The following is a 22,875-nucleotide window of genomic DNA, read 5'->3' as shown; positions in this document are numbered from 1 at the left end:
TTATCTTCATGACCAGTGCATGTACCTCCTGTAGACCTATATATATTGACCCATCTATAACTCCCACAGGGAGGGGGCTGAAATTCTGGTATACTAGACCAGGACGAGATCCCAGGACCACTCCCTTGCATGTATCCTCCCCGATGGACAAGATTTGCCTATGCTGGTATCATTAAAACATGTATCTTATCACCTTTAACGTAATTTTTTCTTCAATCCTTGTGGCCTGGTTGCATCTCCTGGCAGAAGCTACCACATGATTATTGCTCTGAACTCCCTGCCTGTTCAGCTACTGACTGCCTGTGGAATGAGTGAGCCATGGGTGTAAACGGCCTAGGACTTTGATCCTAGCTGAATCCTCCAGCTTGAGGATTGTCATGATTTTATTGCTGTTGCTATTGTATGTCATTAGTCTCATCACAATGCTCCAGTTTTCTCACACAGGGGCCATTGTGGAAATGGGGAATATGTAGATTGTGAGGCAAGATTCCTGGAGGGTGGGCTGTGGGTAAAATTGCAACATTTTCAGGATCTCTGGCCAGGCTTTAGTGCATCTGCATATCAGTAGGTATCTCAAGGGGTGGAGAAGGGTGGTCAATCTACATATCAATAGGAAATCACAAGGGTGTGTGAGGGTTTATCAGGCCTGGAGAGGATGGGTGGAGCTCTCTTCTGCTGCAGCATGGTCAAGAGACAGTCCGGATGACTACTTGTAAGAAATAAAAGGGTTTCTTACCTTTATTTCTCCCTTTGAGTGATTTTGGTTTTAGAATTATTTTTCTCTGGGATTTTCACCCAAGGGTTACAAATGTGTTGTACAGTTTTGTGAAAAATCATAGAATACTTTTAGAACTTATGTTTGTTCTGAATGGGAAAACTTTTTCCATTGCTAAAGGAAACTTGTGATCTTTAATTCTTTTCAAAGAGCAATTCTTTTTTAGTAAGCACAAAAATTAGAAAATGAAGCACATGAATTAACTTGAGAACTCAGTTTTTAAATCATAATATTTTTATTATAATATATGATCAGTGAGGGGTCCTGGTGGGGAGTAAGACTTTTCAAGATAAGATGAGCATTATTTTTATTAATTGATGGTAAAGCAAGAGAGCTTATGTAATGTGAAAATGAAACATTAACCTATATAGAACCCACAGCCTTGAGATCAGAAAGACAAAATGTGTCCCTGAGAAGTTGTAAAATGCCACCTTCTCCTCACACTGTAAGCACGCACATACCACAGATGAAAACAATAATCACAACAATGTGACAGCCTGCGAAATTGTTAAGCTGATTTTAAGGTTTCTAATTCCGTAAGTCTCACTACCGTGGGTAGAGTTTCATTTGCATTTGTGATTTCTAATAAAAATCTTTTTGTACTGTACTGCTCCCGGGTATATATTTCTTTATTCCCTTAGATCTTCACTAGGCTTTCCCTAGATCTAAATCACCTCACTCGTTGCATGAACTTCCAAGGATCCGAATCTTCTCCTTTGCCCTATTCCCTGAAGCTGGTTACTGATGGGGCATTATGTGTGTTGGGCAGGGGTTGGGGGCAGGGTGAGTTGGTTGATAACGTCTCTGTTGCAGAACTGATAACAAACTTGGAGTCAATATGAACCATGCCAAAACTCTTTAGGCAGCACCAGGAAGATGGGATTGGTTCATAATTCCAAAAAGTTTCATGAAGTTTCTAGTTTCTTCCCTAAACCCCACATTCCTTTGCCAATATACATATAAACTGTTTCTCTGCCTGATCTGGTAAGGCAGACTGGGGAAAAGTTCCCTGCCTTATCATTTTGCTGCCCTTCTGATAATAAATATTTCTCTGCTTCAAACCTGGTGACTTAGAGATTGGCTTACTATGTATTGGGAATGCAAATACAGATTTGGGTGTTCAAGAACATAACCTCTGTATCTAAATTTTTTTAATTGTATAAATCTAAACTGAAATACATTCATTAAAAAGAATAGGTCTATATATCGCTTGGAGAAGGTTTTCTTCTCCCAAGAGATTCTCATGGTGATCCCGGGGATCTGGTTTCCATATTTAATATGTAATAATTATAGCTGTTTCATTTACTGAACAACAATTGAGTACCTATTAACTAGGAAGGCAGTTCACCTCTTTTGGAAGTTAGGTTGCCTGGATTCAAATGTCTGTTCTGTAATTTAGTAGCAATGTAACCATGGACAAACAAATGGATCTGTCTCTTTAAATCTCACTTTTATACCCATAAATTGGAGATAACATTGTAGGGTCAAGGACAATCTGCCTCAAGATTCACCAGTTTGGCAGGCAGATTATGTCAGAGTTGAAAACAATAAAGGCCTGAAAGACTCAGAGAGACACTTTGACATTCCTCTCTCTTAACTGCATACAAAGAATTCAGATGGAGGAACTGCTCCAGGAAGAGCTATCCCCAGACATAATTACATTGTAATGTGAGGCTGGCATGGTGGACGGGGGAGGAATGTGGCTAAATTCGTTAAAATTCCTTTCTAAATTGTATTATTTCTGTGTGTCCCAGGAAACATTTGTTTCCCAAATATTTACTCTTTTATATCCCTGTGAATGGCTTCCCTTTTCCTCTAAAGTCTCAGACCCCTACCCCATTCTCCTTAGTTCAAGATGACATATACACCTCACTCTCCCTGTATTTGGAATCTACATCTATAAATTTCCTGAAGGTGCGTAATTAAACTTTGGTTTTTGTCCTGTTAATCTGTCTCCTGTCAATGTGATTCCTAGACCAGCTTGATAATGAAGGGTAGAGGAAATTTTTTCCTTGCCAACAACAAAATATATATCAGGGTTTTCAGGATGAAATCATCTTCCAGGAATTAGTCCAGTAGTTGGTGCTTTAGTCAGTTTGGACTGTTGCAACAAAGATGTGTTAGACTGGGTGGTTTATACAGCAAACATGTATTTCTTGTGGTTCTGGAGCCTGGAAAGTCCAAGATCAAGGTGCTGGTAGATCCTGTGTCTAGTGAGAACGAACTTCCTGGTTGCAGATGGTTAACTTCTTGTTTTATTCTCAAATGACAGAGAACTCACAGAGAGAACAAGCTCTCTGAAATCTCCTCTTAGAAGGGCACTAATTCCATTTATAAACACTCCACTCTTATGATCCCATGTCCTACTACCATCAGATTAAGGGTTAGGAGTTCAGCATACATATTTGGGGGGTGGGGGAAAACAAATATGCAGTTCATAGCAGTTGACAAATAGTAAATGCTCTATTAACGTAAGTCTGTCTGGTTCTTATTTTCATTCTAGCTTATTACCATGTACCAGGCTTTATTCTGTGTTGGCAAAAGATGAAAATAGAATTCTTAGCCTCAAAGAAGCATCCAACTAGTGCATAAATCCACACTTTTGTCTTATGAAAATAAACCAGCAATCACAATATTGCTGTTTGATGAGTGGTGGTGTGGAGTGATGGATGTCTGCTAGTGTGTTATAGGGACACAATGGCATCATATGAATGACCTTTGAGCTATTGACAGAATAAGAATTACATCATAATCCACATTTAGCACCCACACTTCCCTGAGGATTTAATCCCTTCTTACACCATTGGTCATCAGTTCTGACATTTCTCACTTAGTATGGACCATCAGTGACTCCTTCCTTCTAGGAGCCATCCTAGTAGTGTGCCTGCAACCTCTCCCTGGTCCTTGCTAGGTGATGCATGCTGTACCTGAGGAGAGTGCTCCCAAAGAGACAGACTTCTCTCAGCCAATTGAATACTCCACTCCCCTCGATCTTATACCCTCAGAATCAAGTCCAGTGTATGCAAGGTCTCCCTGCTCTGGCTGCTAGCAGCTGACTAGGTTTTTCAACTCCACTAGTATGCAGTGTCTTTCCTCCCTATCAGGCCCAGTGTGTCCCTGGCTGGGTTATATTGTAAGTTAACTGAAGATTTCGCCTAATGGTCTGTATGGATTTATGCCTTCCAGTGGGGGAGTGACCTCTACATCGTTTGTGGAGTTGGAAGGAGTTCTTGGTCATCCTAGAATTCCGCTTAAATTATGAGTTACTGCTCTTCCACGAGGTGCCCTTCCTTTGTGCACTGCTATGGGAAGAAGTAGCTGAGGTTAGGCGTACAGCCCCTTGTCATCAGTTTGACTGGGCTTCTTTCTCTTAACCTCTCTTGATCTCAATTCACCTATAAAGCACAGATAGCACTGGTACCAAGTTCATAAGGCTGTTATGAGTGGTAAACAAGATTCTCACATGAAACATTTAACTAAATATCTGTTGTAACAAACAGCAAATGTCAGCTATAATTTTTCTAAGAAGAAAGTTTACATGCAAAATGTTTTTTTTCTTTTACCAGATACCTATTTAAGGGAATGTGACCATCAGAAAATTGAATATGTAATGTTAAATAGTATCATTTATCATCTTCGAGCAAGAGGGGAATTCCAGCCCTTTAAGAAGTAGGTCATGCTCCTAGTTCAGAACTGAAAGAGGAAAGAAAACCTCTCCATGATGATATTCTCCATAGAAATACTGCTTTGCTATAGTTTTTATTTTTTCTGTAATCTTTTCATTCCTTTATATTTCTCATTCCTTTATAAATATGCATAAATGAGGAAGGAAAGGGACATGGGGGAAGCATCATGATTAATATTTCCTGCCTATGATTAAAAATGCTGAGATATAAATAGTATAGGAAGAAGAGGAGAAACTCCATCTTAAGGCTAAGATCCCATTTTAAAAACGAGGTAGTTAGGAGGCAGGATTCCTAAAATGTTTTATGATAATCAGACAATAACTGACCCTGTATTAAAGCAGCACCAGCACTCCTAAATGGCATGTCCTCACTGCTTGAGGTTACCCACTATCTTGCAGAACAGGATCAAGAAATCCCTTGGGTTAAGCTTATCTTACAGAATATCTAGAGGACAGATTATGGATGGTGACATGCCTCTCACTGGAGACAGACATCATGAGACCACATGTGAAGCCTACACCTTCTGGGCCCCCCACCCCCACCCTTTGTCCCATTCTTGAAGGCCTTAAAAGAGAATCCTAAGCAGTTGAGCCCACCACCTCTCTGAGTGAGGTGCACTCCCCTTTCTTTCAGTGTGTACTTTTTCCCTTAGATAAAGACTTCTCACTGCTCACTTACTACATTTTGTCTCTGCGCTCTTCCAGTGGTAAGTGGCAATGTCACTTTGCTATTTCATTCAGTTGTATACACTTAAGCACAAGTTTTCACTCTCTCTATCCTACTTCAGTCAAGTAAGAAAGGGCAAATCTGATTTGGGTTTGCAAGTTCCCATCACCTGGGTGACCCAGACAGGACTGCAGCTGTACAATCATGCTTCTTAGTAGCCTGACCAAAAATCTTCCTTCTTTGCCTTTGGGAAGTTCTCAGAACATGAACTCACTCCATCCAGTGCTCTGTGGCTCCTCCAAATCCTGGGGTTATAGGGGCTTAGTTCCCATGCAGTGCAGATTTCAAGCAGGCACTGGATGCCAGGTGACCCTGGCTTCAGGAGTTGGCAAGGGATTTGCCCTATGCTGAGCAGGGGTTCAGTGAGTTTCCCTTTCCTCCCTCTGTTCTTCCTTGCCTTTTGCTGCCAGCAAAGCAGCTGCCACTCACTTCTACTCTCCCTTTAATGAATTCCTTCCTCACCTATACTCATTCAACTTGTTCAAGAATTCTTGTTCAGAGCCAAGAACCTCCCCCAGCCCTAATTCATATTGAGGTTTCACCTAGTACACAGGGAGAGGCCTCCCTAGATGCAGCTGCCTGGCAACGTAAATGTTGGGAGGATTTTAAAAACCAGAAGTTTGATATTGATTTGTCCTCTACCATGGAAGGTTTACTTTTCAACTTTTGGAAAAAGATTAGAATATGTTATAAAGCTGATAATTTATACTTAACATGATTTGCCTTTTTAAAGGCATTGATAATTAGAAAGGAGAAGAATAACATTTGATTTTGATAAAGATAATAAGTTCTCTATGAAGATTTAAAGAAAATGAACAATTAAATGAGGTTTTTAAGCATAAAAATTACTATCTCCTCTTTTAAGTGAAAAATTAAAATGTGTAATGACCGCTTGAGAACCTTTCTAATAAGGAATGATAACATGTTTCTGTCATTTTTCAAATTGACGTGTTTTTGACAGCCATACCTTGCTTTTTTGACTCTAAGTAAAAGCACAAAAGCCATTTATTATTAAAGGAAAACAAAACATACCTGCTACCGATCACTGTTATAGCTTCAAGTTTTCTTTAACTAATTTTGTAATTATAAAAAGTGTTTTAAGATTTATTACAACTCATTTAAGCAAATGTTGAGAATCATAGTTGCTAGTATTTTTTAATCAGAATTAAGCACAGTTGCTGGCCATTTTTCTTTTTCTTGTTTTGCTGTGGCATAACGAGATGACTTAGAAGTTGCTGGGGTCATTCACAGCTCAGTTTTATGAACTGATGGGCAAGACAGCTAAGTTTAATGGCCTGAGAGCAGAATGAGTTCCTAATGGATTTTTTTCCCCTAAAAAAAATCTTTCAATGTGGAAACAATAAATTTCACAGAAAAAAAAAGGTAAATAACAGTGTATATGATCTCATAGAAGAGAAAATGAGTAGTAAATTCTGAATACATATTTTAGGCATTGGGAAAGGGACTTTTCAACTGTATTGGCCTAGGTTCTTAAGAAAGTAGACCCTGAGTTTAAGATAAAAAGTTTAGATAACGCACCTTTATTTGGGTGGTGTAAGCCCAGACAATTGGTGATGGGGGAAAAGAAAAAAATAGACAAGGCTCAGAAAGATGAAATATGGTGTGATAAGTAGCTTTACAGAACTGACCCCTTCTCCATGGATTGTTGAGAGGGCAGGAGCACCCACCTGGAGGCGGGGGTGTTCACACAGACTGAGAGGCAGCACATCTGGGGCCAACAATGGGTGCAAGGGGCCCAGTCCAAGTGGAGGAGCAGCTGGTCAAAGTAGTTCACTGCCCCTTTATTAAACAAAGGCGAATGCCCTGATCAACAGAGCTTTTTGCTGTAGCCGATTATCAAACCAGCTATAATTCCCTGTAATACAGGATTTTCGTGATGCTTGGAACTCTGGAAAATTCCTGCAGTCTGTTAATTTTGATACGAATGCCCATACTACCTTCCATAAGAGATCCTTCCCCATGTTTAGTGCCGATGTACTGGCAGGAGTTAGTGGGCTCATACCAAAATGGTTTGGTATAGCTTTGGGTGAAGGAAAACTGTTTTCCATTCCTTTGGCAACAGGAGTGGCTGGCAAAGAAAGTGACACTTGCACAGCAGAATCCCTCTTTTCAGAGTCTAGAGTTTTCTTTCTGGTTAGTTCTTCTCTTTCCCGAGCTGCTAGTTCTTGTTTTAACTCTCTTACTTCATCCTTTAAGTTCTGCACAGAGACCAACGAAGATTCCATTTCATCAAGTTCGCTTTCTAAATATGCATTTCTTTCGATCGCCTCATCTAGCCTTTGTTCAGACTCTTCCAGTGAAACTACTGTTGCCCTTTGTGCGCGCTCCAGGTCATCCTTGGCTTGCTCCAGCTCTCTCACGTACTTCTGCAACTGCTCCTTAACCTCCCGAGTCTGACTTAAATCATCCTCTAATATTGTGACCTGCTTGGAGCTTTGTGCATGCTGATGTTCTAGCTTCTCCTTTAATGCCTCCACTTCGTATTTCAGTCTTTGGTTATCAGCTTGCAAGTCTCTCTTACTTTGTTCAGCCAGTTCTAACTCTGCCTCCAACTCTGCTTCTAATTCTCTGCTTCTTTCCTGGAATTCAAGTAGCTCATCCAGAGTTTCCTGGAATCTTTGTTTATACTTGAAGGAAAGTTCCTTCCAGAAAGCAGTTTCCTCCTCTAAACTAGAAAAATATGGTTTATCTTCAACGTCCATAGTCAAGAAAGTCTCCAGCCTGTCAAAAGGGCACGCTCAGCGCCTCTCGGCAGACGTCTCCGCTCCACTGCTCAGCAGCTCAGCCACTGCTCCGCTCCGCAGTTCCAAGCTCTGAGCTCCACTCCGCGCACTCAGCATCCAGCTCCTCCCCAGCGCGTCAGGGGTTGCCCGGGAGACATTCTGTGACACAATGGGCGTGGTCGGAGCATGCGCACTAGCATATGAGGGCAGCCAGCGCAGGGCTGTCGTGAGGAGGGCGTCGGCGGCGGCGGGGTCAGGCCCGCGGCCTTAACGTCAGGCTGACAGTGGCCTTGTGCACAGGCGTTTCCAAGCTCCGCAATGTGCAGTTTTGGCCATCGAAGGTTTCCCTGCACACTGTGCCACTCGGGAAAGAGGCGCCACCGTGGTTAAAAGTCGGCTTTCCAATTCCTTCAAGTGTCAGTGTTTCAGTGTTCTTTTTCACATAAGATGAATCTCTTTGGGTCTTATTATGTGGAACATGTTTTTATAGCTGGAGACACAATGATGATGAACATCAACTTCCTCACCCTCAAAGAGGGGAAAGGTCAGAACTAGATAAGACAATATAGTAGGTAAACTCAAATGTTGATGACTACTACAATGAAAACAAAGTGGAAAGAGGAACTGGTAGGTGCTCTCTGAGAATGTAAACTTTGGATTGACAACTGAACAATGAGAAGGAGGCAGCCATGCAAAGATTCGAGACAGGAGCATTCCAAGCATACTGAACATCAAGTTCATGGCAGCTGATGAAACATATACTTGGCCCGTTTAATTGGCAGAAAAAAGGCCAGTGTGGTTAAGTATAGTGGGAAAAAAAAGAAAGTGGAGGGAGAAGCACCACAGAGAGGCAGGGTCCAGAAAATGCAGGACTTGGAGCGGAAGAAGCAGCAGAGAAACTGCTCAGGAAGTTGTTTCCTTACTGGAGGTGAGAGATGGGTCTGGGATGAGACATGTGCATGTGCTTTTACTGCTGCTAAGGGAGCAGTCAAGGCCATACAGGCCATGAGTGTAAGGGACTCATCAAGGCCCTGTGTGCTAGATGTTCATGTAACTGAAGATGGTTATGGGTGGGCTCTTTGGCAGTGGCTTGAATGGACATGCCAATCCACTGGATTCTGGTTACAATTATGGAAAGGAGCAGAGGTCTGGTACACCTTGATAGAGAAGCAACTGGCTGCTGTGTACCACACCTTGCTGGCTACAGAGCTAATCACCAGAACAGCTCCAACAAACAATCACCTAATCCACCGAGGGTGGATGTGAGACTGGACGCAAAGGCCATGGAGCAGTGTGGCACACCTACAATGGCCAAATGGGGTGCATAATTACAGCAGTGTAGCACCCTCTCTATTAGCCCCTTAAGTGAACAACTCCAATGCTTACAGGGGCCAGTGACATATACGAGTGGAAAGCAGTAAGAACTTGCTTTTGAGCCATTGGGGGCTGAAAGTCCTTATGAGAAGGTAAAATCCCCGATACCTGAAGATGCTCAGTATACAGATGCCTCCAGTCATGGGCAGCCCCCAAAGTGGAGGGCTGTGGCTTTCCATCCTAAGACTGAGACAATGGATTGGGGATGGAAAAGCACCCAATGGGCTGAGCTGCAGGCAGTATGGCTCGTGATCACTCAGGAGCCCTTCCTTATAGTTGTGGGCACTAACAGCTGGGCCATCTATTGGGGCTTGATCCTGTGGCTACCAACATGGTACCATGCCACCTGGATGGTTGGTCACTGGCCCCTTTGGGGGCAAGAGTTGTGGCAAGACCTATGGGCCTCTGGTCAGATTAAGACTGTTACTGTATATCATGTGACTGACCATTTGCCTTTGGCATCCCCAGGGAATGATGAAGCTGACACATTCACCCAGGTCTGTTGGCTAGAAGGAAAGCTTGCCTCTGATGTGGCCCAATGGTTCTATCAGCATTTGTTGCACTCAGGGCAAAAGACAATGTGGGCTGTAACCCATCAGTGGGGCCTGACGTTGACCTTTAAAGAAGTCAGCTGAGCCAGAAAGGAGTGCCTTGTGTGCTCCAAGAGGGACTTACCCTGAGTCCTACAGCAACATGGGACAATAGTAAGTGGGCCAATACCCCCTGTTAGGTGGCAGATAGACTCTATTGGGCCGCTACCCATATCAGAAGGATATCAGTATGCCATGACTTACATGGATACAGTTACTGGCCTATTGGTTGCTTTTTGTGCACATTGTGCAGATCAGCAAGCCACCAAGAGAGGCATAGAGCATTTCTTTGTAGCCTATGGCTGGCAATAGGTGATTGAGAGTGATTCAAGACACCCAATCTACTGGACATGCATTACAACCACACGTACAGCAATTAGGAATAAAATGGAAGTTTCATGTACTATATAACCCTACTGGGGCAGGCATGATAGAGAGGTACAATGGTTTGTTGAAATCTGGCCTGAAGTTGGACACCCAATATCTACATGGCTGGTCAGTTCGCTTATAGAGAGTGCTATGGTGTTTAAATGAGAAGCTCTGAAAAGAAGCCTTGACCCTGTGGATATGGTCACACACATTGCTGCCTCTCCTATACAACTGTATATGCAAACCAAAGAGGAGTTACTGAAGCCAGGATATGTCCAGCAGAGTAACCTTGTGTTGCCAGTTCCTAATTCATTAAACCCTGGAGACACTGTTGAATGGATGTGGCCCTGGACTTTTCAACACATAGACCAGCGATAGCTGGTCTTTCTGGCACCTTGAGGTAAAGGCCTGGAAGCTGGCCTCATGTGTACTCCTGGAGCAGCAGCAGAGTGACCCCCCAAAGATCAAAGATTGGTAATGTACCCAGAAAGTCTGGGAAGTAAGAGCATCTAATGGGCAATTTTTTTTTTTTATCTTTATGGCCAGTACATCTACCTCCAGTAGACCTATATATATTGACCCATCTGTAACTCCCACAAGGAGGGGAGTGAAATTCTGGTATACTAGACCAGGACGAGATCCCAGGACCACTCCCTTGCATGTATCCTCCCCGATGGACAAGATTTGCCTATTCTGGTATCATTAAAACATATATCTTATCACCCTTAAAGTTATTTTTTCTTCAGTCCTTGTGGCCCAGATGCATCCCCTGGCAGAAGCTACACATGATGATTGCTCTGAACTCCCTACCTGTTCAGCTACTGACTGCCTGTGGAATGGGCAAGCTATAGGCATAATTGGCCTAGGACTTTGATCCTAGCTGAATCCTCCAGCTTGAGGATTGTCATGATTTTATTGCTGTTGCTATTGTATGTCATTAGTCTCATCACAATGCTCCAGTTTTCTCACACAGGGGCCATTGTGGAAATGGGGAATATGTAGATTGTGAGGCAAGATTCTTGGAGGGGTGGGCTGTGGGTAAAATTGCAACATTTTCAGAATCTCTGGCCTGGCTTTAGTGCGTCTGCATATCAATAGGTGTCTCAGGGGGTGGAGAAGAGTGGTCTATCTACATATCAGTAGGAAATCACAAGGGTGTGTGAGGGTTTATCTGGCCTGGAGAGGATGGGTGGAGCTCTCTTCTGCTGCAGCCTGGTCAAGAGAGAGCCCAGACGACTGCTTGTAAGAAATAAAAGGGTTTCTTAACTTTATTTTTCCCTTAGACTGATTTTGGCTTTAGAAAGGTATTTCTAGAGGTATTTTGCTCTGGGATTTTCACCCAAGGGTTACAACTGTGTTGTATGGTTTTGTGAAAAATCAAAGAATACTTTTAATACTTTCGTTTGTTCTGAATGGGAAAACTTTTTTCATTGCTAAAAGAAACTTGTGATCTTTAATTCTTTTCAAAGAGCAATTCTTTTTTAGTAAGCACAAAAATTAGAAAATGAAGCACATGAATTAACTTGAGAACTCAGTTTTTAAATCATAATATTTTTATTATAATATATGATCAGTGAGGGGTCCTGGTGGGGAGTAAGACTTTTCAAGATAAGATGAGCATTATTTTTATTAATTGATGGTAAAGCAAGAGAGCTTATGTAATGTGAAAATGAAACATTAACCTATATAGAACCCACAGCCTTGAGATCAGAAAGACAAAATGTGTCCCTGAGAAGTTGTAAAATGCCACCTTCTCCTCACACTGTAAGCACGCACATACCACAGATGAAAACAATAATCACAACAATGTGACAGCCTGCGAAATTGTTAAGCTGATTTTAAGGTTTCTAATTCCGTAAGTCTCACTACCGTGGGTAGAGTTTCATTTGCATTTGTGATTTCTAATAAAAATCTTTTTGTACTGTACTGCTCCCGGGTATATATTTCTTTATTCCCTTAGATCTTCACTAGGCTTTCCCTAGATCTAAATCACCTCACTCGTTGCATGAACTTCCAAGGATCCGAATCTTCTCCTTTGCCCTATTCCCTGAAGCTGGTTACTGATGGGGCATTATGTGTGTTGGGCAGGGGTTGGGGGCAGGGTGAGTTGGTTGATAACGTCTCTGTTGCAGAACTGATAACAAACTTGGAGTCAATATGAACCATGCCAAAACTCTTTAGGCAGCACCAGGAAGATGGGATTGGTTCATAATTCCAAAAAGTTTCATGAAGTTTCTAGTTTCTTCCCTAAACCCCACATTCCTTTGCCAATATACATATAAACTGTTTCTCTGCCTGATCTGGTAAGGCAGACTGGGGAAAAGTTCCCTGCCTTATCATTTTGCTGCCCTTCTGATAATAAATATTTCTCTGCTTCAAACCTGGTGACTTAGAGATTGGCTTACTATGTATTGGGAATGCAAATACAGATTTGGGTGTTCAAGAACATAACCTCTGTATCTAAATTTTTTTAATTGTATAAATCTAAACTGAAATACATTCATTAAAAAGAATAGGTCTATATATCGCTTGGAGAAGGTTTTCTTCTCCCAAGAGATTCTCATGGTGATCCCGGGGATCTGGTTTCCATATTTAATATGTAATAATTATAGCTGTTTCATTTACTGAACAACAATTGAGTACCTATTAACTAGGAAGGCAGTTCACCTCTTTTGGAAGTTAGGTTGCCTGGATTCAAATGTCTGTTCTGTAATTTAGTAGCAATGTAACCATGGACAAACAAATGGATCTGTCTCTTTAAATCTCACTTTTATACCCATAAATTGGAGATAACATTGTAGGGTCAAGGACAATCTGCCTCAAGATTCACCAGTTTGGCAGGCAGATTATGTCAGAGTTGAAAACAATAAAGGCCTGAAAGACTCAGAGAGACACTTTGACATTCCTCTCTCTTAACTGCATACAAAGAATTCAGATGGAGGAACTGCTCCAGGAAGAGCTATCCCCAGACATAATTACATTGTAATGTGAGGCTGGCATGGTGGACGGGGGAGGAATGTGGCTAAATTCGTTAAAATTCCTTTCTAAATTGTATTATTTCTGTGTGTCCCAGGAAACATTTGTTTCCCAAATATTTACTCTTTTATATCCCTGTGAATGGCTTCCCTTTTCCTCTAAAGTCTCAGACCCCTACCCCATTCTCCTTAGTTCAAGATGACATATACACCTCACTCTCCCTGTATTTGGAATCTACATCTATAAATTTCCTGAAGGTGCGTAATTAAACTTTGGTTTTTGTCCTGTTAATCTGTCTCCTGTCAATGTGATTCCTAGACCAGCTTGATAATGAAGGGTAGAGGAAATTTTTTCCTTGCCAACAACAAAATATATATCAGGGTTTTCAGGATGAAATCATCTTCCAGGAATTAGTCCAGTAGTTGGTGCTTTAGTCAGTTTGGACTGTTGCAACAAAGATGTGTTAGACTGGGTGGTTTATACAGCAAACATGTATTTCTTGTGGTTCTGGAGCCTGGAAAGTCCAAGATCAAGGTGCTGGTAGATCCTGTGTCTAGTGAGAACGAACTTCCTGGTTGCAGATGGTTAACTTCTTGTTTTATTCTCAAATGACAGAGAACTCACAGAGAGAACAAGCTCTCTGAAATCTCCTCTTAGAAGGGCACTAATTCCATTTATAAACACTCCACTCTTATGATCCCATGTCCTACTACCATCAGATTAAGGGTTAGGAGTTCAGCATACATATTTGGGGGGTGGGGGAAAACAAATATGCAGTTCATAGCAGTTGACAAATAGTAAATGCTCTATTAACGTAAGTCTGTCTGGTTCTTATTTTCATTCTAGCTTATTACCATGTACCAGGCTTTATTCTGTGTTGGCAAAAGATGAAAATAGAATTCTTAGCCTCAAAGAAGCATCCAACTAGTGCATAAATCCACACTTTTGTCTTATGAAAATAAACCAGCAATCACAATATTGCTGTTTGATGAGTGGTGGTGTGGAGTGATGGATGTCTGCTAGTGTGTTATAGGGACACAATGGCATCATATGAATGACCTTTGAGCTATTGACAGAATAAGAATTACATCATAATCCACATTTAGCACCCACACTTCCCTGAGGATTTAATCCCTTCTTACACCATTGGTCATCAGTTCTGACATTTCTCACTTAGTATGGACCATCAGTGACTCCTTCCTTCTAGGAGCCATCCTAGTAGTGTGCCTGCAACCTCTCCCTGGTCCTTGCTAGGTGATGCATGCTGTACCTGAGGAGAGTGCTCCCAAAGAGACAGACTTCTCTCAGCCAATTGAATACTCCACTCCCCTCGATCTTATACCCTCAGAATCAAGTCCAGTGTATGCAAGGTCTCCCTGCTCTGGCTGCTAGCAGCTGACTAGGTTTTTCAACTCCACTAGTATGCAGTGTCTTTCCTCCCTATCAGGCCCAGTGTGTCCCTGGCTGGGTTATATTGTAAGTTAACTGAAGATTTCGCCTAATGGTCTGTATGGATTTATGCCTTCCAGTGGGGGAGTGACCTCTACATCGTTTGTGGAGTTGGAAGGAGTTCTTGGTCATCCTAGAATTCCGCTTAAATTATGAGTTACTGCTCTTCCACGAGGTGCCCTTCCTTTGTGCACTGCTATGGGAAGAAGTAGCTGAGGTTAGGCGTACAGCCCCTTGTCATCAGTTTGACTGGGCTTCTTTCTCTTAACCTCTCTTGATCTCAATTCACCTATAAAGCACAGATAGCACTGGTACCAAGTTCATAAGGCTGTTATGAGTGGTAAACAAGATTCTCACATGAAACATTTAACTAAATATCTGTTGTAACAAACAGCAAATGTCAGCTATAATTTTTCTAAGAAGAAAGTTTACATGCAAAATGTTTTTTTTCTTTTACCAGATACCTATTTAAGGGAATGTGACCATCAGAAAATTGAATATGTAATGTTAAATAGTATCATTTATCATCTTCGAGCAAGAGGGGAATTCCAGCCCTTTAAGAAGTAGGTCATGCTCCTAGTTCAGAACTGAAAGAGGAAAGAAAACCTCTCCATGATGATATTCTCCATAGAAATACTGCTTTGCTATAGTTTTTATTTTTTCTGTAATCTTTTCATTCCTTTATATTTCTCATTCCTTTATAAATATGCATAAATGAGGAAGGAAAGGGACATGGGGGAAGCATCATGATTAATATTTCCTGCCTATGATTAAAAATGCTGAGATATAAATAGTATAGGAAGAAGAGGAGAAACTCCATCTTAAGGCTAAGATCCCATTTTAAAAACGAGGTAGTTAGGAGGCAGGATTCCTAAAATGTTTTATGATAATCAGACAATAACTGACCCTGTATTAAAGCAGCACCAGCACTCCTAAATGGCATGTCCTCACTGCTTGAGGTTACCCACTATCTTGCAGAACAGGATCAAGAAATCCCTTGGGTTAAGCTTATCTTACAGAATATCTAGAGGACAGATTATGGATGGTGACATGCCTCTCACTGGAGACAGACATCATGAGACCACATGTGAAGCCTACACCTTCTGGGCCCCCCACCCCCACCCTTTGTCCCATTCTTGAAGGCCTTAAAAGAGAATCCTAAGCAGTTGAGCCCACCACCTCTCTGAGTGAGGTGCACTCCCCTTTCTTTCAGTGTGTACTTTTTCCCTTAGATAAAGACTTCTCACTGCTCACTTACTACATTTTGTCTCTGCGCTCTTCCAGTGGTAAGTGGCAATGTCACTTTGCTATTTCATTCAGTTGTATACACTTAAGCACAAGTTTTCACTCTCTCTATCCTACTTCAGTCAAGTAAGAAAGGGCAAATCTGATTTGGGTTTGCAAGTTCCCATCACCTGGGTGACCCAGACAGGACTGCAGCTGTACAATCATGCTTCTTAGTAGCCTGACCAAAAATCTTCCTTCTTTGCCTTTGGGAAGTTCTCAGAACATGAACTCACTCCATCCAGTGCTCTGTGGCTCCTCCAAATCCTGGGGTTATAGGGGCTTAGTTCCCATGCAGTGCAGATTTCAAGCAGGCACTGGATGCCAGGTGACCCTGGCTTCAGGAGTTGGCAAGGGATTTGCCCTATGCTGAGCAGGGGTTCAGTGAGTTTCCCTTTCCTCCCTCTGTTCTTCCTTGCCTTTTGCTGCCAGCAAAGCAGCTGCCACTCACTTCTACTCTCCCTTTAATGAATTCCTTCCTCACCTATACTCATTCAACTTGTTCAAGAATTCTTGTTCAGAGCCAAGAACCTCCCCCAGCCCTAATTCATATTGAGGTTTCACCTAGTACACAGGGAGAGGCCTCCCTAGATGCAGCTGCCTGGCAACGTAAATGTTGGGAGGATTTTAAAAACCAGAAGTTTGATATTGATTTGTCCTCTACCATGGAAGGTTTACTTTTCAACTTTTGGAAAAAGATTAGAATATGTTATAAAGCTGATAATTTATACTTAACATGATTTGCCTTTTTAAAGGCATTGATAATTAGAAAGGAGAAGAATAACATTTGATTTTGATAAAGATAATAAGTTCTCTATGAAGATTTAAAGAAAATGAACAATTAAATGAGGTTTTTAAGCATAAAAATTACTATCTCCTCTTTTAAGTGAAAAATTAAAATGTGTAATGACCGCTTGAGAACCTTTCTAATAAGGAATGATAACATGTTTCTGTCATTTTTCAAATTGACGTGTTTTTGACAGCCATACCTTGCTTTTTTGACTCTAAGTAAAAGCACAAAAGCCATTTATTATTAAAGGAAAACAAAACATACCTGCTACCGATCACTGTTATAGCTTCAAGTTTTCTTTAACTAATTTTGTAATTATAAAAAGTGTTTTAAGATTTATTACAACTCATTTAAGCAAATGTTGAGAATCATAGTTGCTAGTATTTTTTAATCAGAATTAAGCACAGTTGCTGGCCATTTTTCTTTTTCTTGTTTTGCTGTGGCATAACGAGATGACTTAGAAGTTGCTGGGGTCATTCACAGCTCAGTTTTATGAACTGATGGGCAAGACAGCTAAGTTTAATGGCCTGAGAGCAGAATGAGTTCCTAATGGATTTTTTTCCCCTAAAAAAAATCTTTCAATGTGGAAACAATAAATTTCACAGAAAAAAAAAGGTAAATAACAGTGTATATGATCTCATAGAAGAGAAAATGAGTAGTAAATTCTGAATACATATTTTAGGCATTGGGAAAGGGACTTTTCAACTGTATTGGCCTAGGTTCTTAAGAAAGTAGACCCTGAGTTTAAGATAAAAAGTTTAGATAACGCACCTTTATTTGGGTGGTGTAAGCCCAGACAATTGGTGATGGGGGAAAAGAAAAAAATAGACAAGGCTCAGAAAGATGAAATATGGTGTGATAAGTAGCTTTACAGAACTGACCCCTTCTCCATGGATTGTTGAGAGGGCAGGAGCACCCACCTGGAGGCGGGGGTGTTCACACAGACTGAGAGGCAGCACATCTGGGGCCAACAATGGGTGCAAGGGGCCCAGTCCAAGTGGAGGAGCAGCTGGTCAAAGTAGTTCACTGCCCCTTTATTAAACAAAGGCGAATGCCCTGATCAACAGAGCTTTTTGCTGTAGCCGATTATCAAACCAGCTATAATTCCCTGTAATACAGGATTTTCGTGATGCTTGGAACTCTGGAAAATTCCTGCAGTCTGTTAATTTTGATACGAATGCCCATACTACCTTCCATAAGAGATCCTTCCCCATGTTTAGTGCCGATGTACTGGCAGGAGTTAGTGGGCTCATACCAAAATGGTTTGGTATAGCTTTGGGTGAAGGAAAACTGTTTTCCATTCCTTTGGCAACAGGAGTGGCTGGCAAAGAAAGTGACACTTGCACAGCAGAATCCCTCTTTTCAGAGTCTAGAGTTTTCTTTCTGGTTAGTTCTTCTCTTTCCCGAGCTGCTAGTTCTTGTTTTAACTCTCTTACTTCATCCTTTAAGTTCTGCACAGAGACCAACGAAGATTCCATTTCATCAAGTTCGCTTTCTAAATATGCATTTCTTTCGATCGCCTCATCTAGCCTTTGTTCAGACTCTTCCAGTGAAACTACTGTTGCCCTTTGTGCGCGCTCCAGGTCATCCTTGGCTTGCTCCAGCTCTCTCACGTACTTCTGCAACTGCTCCTTAACCTCCCGAGTCTGACTTAAATCATCCTCTAATATTGTGACCTGCTTGGAGCTTTGTGCATGCTGATGTTCTAGCTTCTCCTTTAATGCCTCCACTTCGTATTTCAGTCTTTGGTTATCAGCTTGCAAGTCTCTCTTACTTTGTTCAGCCAGTTCTAACTCTGCCTCCAACTCTGCTTCTAATTCTCTGCTTCTTTCCTGGAATTCAAGTAGCTCATCCAGAGTTTCCTGGAATCTTTGTTTATACTTGAAGGAAAGTTCCTTCCAGAAAGCAGTTTCCTCCTCTAAACTAGAAAAATATGGTTTATCTTCAACGTCCATAGTCAAGAAAGTCTCCAGCCTGTCAAAAGGGCACGCTCAGCGCCTCTCGGCAGACGTCTCCGCTCCACTGCTCAGCAGCTCAGCCACTGCTCCGCTCCGCAGTTCCAAGCTCTGAGCTCCACTCCGCGCACTCAGCATCCAGCTCCTCCCCAGCGCGTCAGGGGTTGCCCGGGAGACATTCTGTGACACAATGGGCGTGGTCGGAGCATGCGCACTAGCATATGAGGGCAGCCAGCGCAGGGCTGTCGTGAGGAGGGCGTCGGCGGCGGCGGGGTCAGGCCCGCGGCCTTAACGTCAGGCTGACAGTGGCCTTGTGCACAGGCGTTTCCAAGCTCCGCAATGTGCAGTTTTGGCCATCGAAGGTTTCCCTGCACACTGTGCCACTCGGGAAAGAGGCGCCACCGTGGTTAAAAGTCGGCTTTCCAATTCCTTCAAGTGTCAGTGTTTCAGTGTTCTTTTTCACATAAGATGAATCTCTTTGGGTCTTATTATGTGGAACATGTTTTTATAGCTGGAGACACAATGATGATGAACATCAACTTCCTCACCCTCAAAGAGGGGAAAGGTCAGAACTAGATAAGACAATATAGTAGGTAAACTCAAATGTTGATGACTACTACAATGAAAACAAAGTGGAAAGAGGAACTGGTAGGTGCTCTCTGAGAATGTAAACTTTGGATTGACAACTGAACAATGAGAAGGAGGCAGCCATGCAAAGATTCGAGACAGGAGCATTCCAAGCATACTGAACATCAAGTTCATGGCAGCTGATGAAACATATACTTGGCCCGTTTAATTGGCAGAAAAAAGGCCAGTGTGGTTAAGTATAGTGGGAAAAAAAAGAAAGTGGAGGGAGAAGCACCACAGAGAGGCAGGGTCCAGAAAATGCAGGACTTGGAGCGGAAGAAGCAGCAGAGAAACTGCTCAGGAAGTTGTTTCCTTACTGGAGGTGAGAGATGGGTCTGGGATGAGACATGTGCATGTGCTTTTACTGCTGCTAAGGGAGCAGTCAAGGCCATACAGGCCATGAGTGTAAGGGACTCATCAAGGCCCTGTGTGCTAGATGTTCATGTAACTGAAGATGGTTATGGGTGGGCTCTTTGGCAGTGGCTTGAATGGACATGCCAATCCACTGGATTCTGGTTACAATTATGGAAAGGAGCAGAGGTCTGGTACACCTTGATAGAGAAGCAACTGGCTGCTGTGTACCACACCTTGCTGGCTACAGAGCTAATCACCAGAACAGCTCCAACAAACAATCACCTAATCCACCGAGGGTGGATGTGAGACTGGACGCAAAGGCCATGGAGCAGTGTGGCACACCTACAATGGCCAAATGGGGTGCATAATTACAGCAGTGTAGCACCCTCTCTATTAGCCCCTTAAGTGAACAACTCCAATGCTTACAGGGGCCAGTGACATATACGAGTGGAAAGCAGTAAGAACTTGCTTTTGAGCCATTGGGGGCTGAAAGTCCTTATGAGAAGGTAAAATCCCCGATACCTGAAGATGCTCAGTATACAGATGCCTCCAGTCATGGGCAGCCCCCAAAGTGGAGGGCTGTGGCTTTCCATCCTAAGACTGAGACAATGGATTGGGGATGGAAAAGCACCCAATGGGCTGAGCTGCAGGCAGTATGGCTCGTGATCACTCAGGAGCCCTTCCTTATAGTTGTGGGCACTAACAGCTGGGCCATCTATTGGGGCTTGATCCTGTGGCTACCAACATGGTACCATGCCACCTGGATGGTTGGTCACTGGCCCCTTTGGGGGCAAGAGTTGTGGCAAGACCTATGGGCCTCTGGTCAGATTAAGACTGTTACTGTATATCATGTGACTGACCATTTGCCTTTGGCATCCCCAGGGAATGATGAAGCTGACACATTCACCCAGGTCTGTTGGCTAGAAGGAAAGCTTGCCTCTGATGTGGCCCAATGGTTCTATCAGCATTTGTTGCACTCAGGGCAAAAGACAATGTGGGCTGTAACCCATCAGTGGGGCCTGACGTTGACCTTTAAAGAAGTCAGCTGAGCCAGAAAGGAGTGCCTTGTGTGCTCCAAGAGGGACTTACCCTGAGTCCTACAGCAACATGGGACAATAGTAAGTGGGCCAATACCCCCTGTTAGGTGGCAGATAGACTCTATTGGGCCGCTACCCATATCAGAAGGATATCAGTATGCCATGACTTACATGGATACAGTTACTGGCCTATTGGTTGCTTTTTGTGCACATTGTGCAGATCAGCAAGCCACCAAGAGAGGCATAGAGCATTTCTTTGTAGCCTATGGCTGGCAATAGGTGATTGAGAGTGATTCAAGACACCCAATCTACTGGACATGCATTACAACCACACGTACAGCAATTAGGAATAAAATGGAAGTTTCATGTACTATATAACCCTACTGGGGCAGGCATGATAGAGAGGTACAATGGTTTGTTGAAATCTGGCCTGAAGTTGGACACCCAATATCTACATGGCTGGTCAGTTCGCTTATAGAGAGTGCTATGGTGTTTAAATGAGAAGCTCTGAAAAGAAGCCTTGACCCTGTGGATATGGTCACACACATTGCTGCCTCTCCTATACAACTGTATATGCAAACCAAAGAGGAGTTACTGAAGCCAGGATATGTCCAGCAGAGTAACCTTGTGTTGCCAGTTCCTAATTCATTAAACCCTGGAGACACTGTTGAATGGATGTGGCCCTGGACTTTTCAACACATAGACCAGCGATAGCTGGTCTTTCTGGCACCTTGAGGTAAAGGCCTGGAAGCTGGCCTCATGTGTACTCCTGGAGCAGCAGCAGAGTGACCCCCCAAAGATCAAAGATTGGTAATGTACCCAGAAAGTCTGGGAAGTAAGAGCATCTAATGGGCAATTTTTTTTTTTTATCTTTATGGCCAGTACATCTACCTCCAGTAGACCTATATATATTGACCCATCTGTAACTCCCACAAGGAGGGGAGTGAAATTCTGGTATACTAGACCAGGACGAGATCCCAGGACCACTCCCTTGCATGTATCCTCCCCGATGGACAAGATTTGCCTATTCTGGTATCATTAAAACATATATCTTATCACCCTTAAAGTTATTTTTTCTTCAGTCCTTGTGGCCCAGATGCATCCCCTGGCAGAAGCTACACATGATGATTGCTCTGAACTCCCTACCTGTTCAGCTACTGACTGCCTGTGGAATGGGCAAGCTATAGGCATAATTGGCCTAGGACTTTGATCCTAGCTGAATCCTCCAGCTTGAGGATTGTCATGATTTTATTGCTGTTGCTATTGTATGTCATTAGTCTCATCACAATGCTCCAGTTTTCTCACACAGGGGCCATTGTGGAAATGGGGAATATGTAGATTGTGAGGCAAGATTCTTGGAGGGGTGGGCTGTGGGTAAAATTGCAACATTTTCAGAATCTCTGGCCTGGCTTTAGTGCGTCTGCATATCAATAGGTGTCTCAGGGGGTGGAGAAGAGTGGTCTATCTACATATCAGTAGGAAATCACAAGGGTGTGTGAGGGTTTATCTGGCCTGGAGAGGATGGGTGGAGCTCTCTTCTGCTGCAGCCTGGTCAAGAGAGAGCCCAGACGACTGCTTGTAAGAAATAAAAGGGTTTCTTAACTTTATTTTTCCCTTAGACTGATTTTGGCTTTAGAAAGGTATTTCTAGAGGTATTTTGCTCTGGGATTTTCACCCAAGGGTTACAACTGTGTTGTATGGTTTTGTGAAAAATCAAAGAATACTTTTAATACTTTCGTTTGTTCTGAATGGGAAAACTTTTTTCATTGCTAAAAGAAACTTGTGATCTTTAATTCTTTTCAAAGAGCAATTCTTTTTTAGTAAGCACAAAAATTAGAAAATGAAGCACATGAATTAACTTGAGAACTCAGTTTTTAAATCATAATATTTTTATTATAATATATGATCAGTGAGGGGTCCTGGTGGGGAGTAAGACTTTTCAAGATAAGATGAGCATTATTTTTATTAATTGATGGTAAAGCAAGAGAGCTTATGTAATGTGAAAATGAAACATTAACCTATATAGAACCCACAGCCTTGAGATCAGAAAGACAAAATGTGTCCCTGAGAAGTTGTAAAATGCCACCTTCTCCTCACACTGTAAGCACGCACATACCACAGATGAAAACAATAATCACA

At 42.4% G+C, this 22,875-nt stretch overlaps 3 protein-coding genes across 12 annotated transcripts in view; 1 reads left to right on the top strand and 2 right to left on the bottom strand.

Annotated features, from left to right (window-relative positions):
• The window catches only part of LOC130684897 (uncharacterized), a 305,329-nt gene that overhangs the window by 259,888 nt on the left and 22,566 nt on the right, over positions 1 to 22,875 (top strand). The window lies entirely within an intron of this gene.
• Positions 6,194 to 8,055, bottom strand: LOC130684896 (nuclear distribution protein nudE-like 1). Its single transcript, XM_057507484.1, has one exon. The coding sequence runs from the start codon at positions 7,908 to 7,910 to the stop codon at positions 6,993 to 6,995; it is 918 nt and encodes a 305-aa protein (XP_057363467.1). The 5' UTR covers positions 7,911 to 8,055; the 3' UTR covers positions 6,194 to 6,992.
• Positions 17,002 to 18,863, bottom strand: LOC130684894 (nuclear distribution protein nudE-like 1). The gene has a single exon (XM_057507482.1). It carries the CDS (start codon positions 18,716 to 18,718, stop codon positions 17,801 to 17,803), a length of 918 nt encoding a protein of 305 aa, XP_057363465.1. The 5' UTR covers positions 18,719 to 18,863; the 3' UTR covers positions 17,002 to 17,800.

This window comes from Manis pentadactyla, chromosome 9, assembly GCF_030020395.1.
Source record: "Manis pentadactyla isolate mManPen7 chromosome 9, mManPen7.hap1, whole genome shotgun sequence".
NCBI lineage: Eukaryota > Metazoa > Chordata > Mammalia > Pholidota > Manidae > Manis > Manis pentadactyla.
The sequence above is the reverse complement of the archived record's forward strand: the minus strand, read 5'-3'. Positions and strand labels throughout refer to the sequence as shown.

Coding starts and splice junctions, on each gene's coding strand:
- LOC130684896 (XM_057507484.1), bottom strand. CDS start 7,910: ATGGACGTTGAAGATAAACCATATTTTTCTAGTTTAGAGGAGGAAACT.
- LOC130684894 (XM_057507482.1), bottom strand. CDS start 18,718: ATGGACGTTGAAGATAAACCATATTTTTCTAGTTTAGAGGAGGAAACT.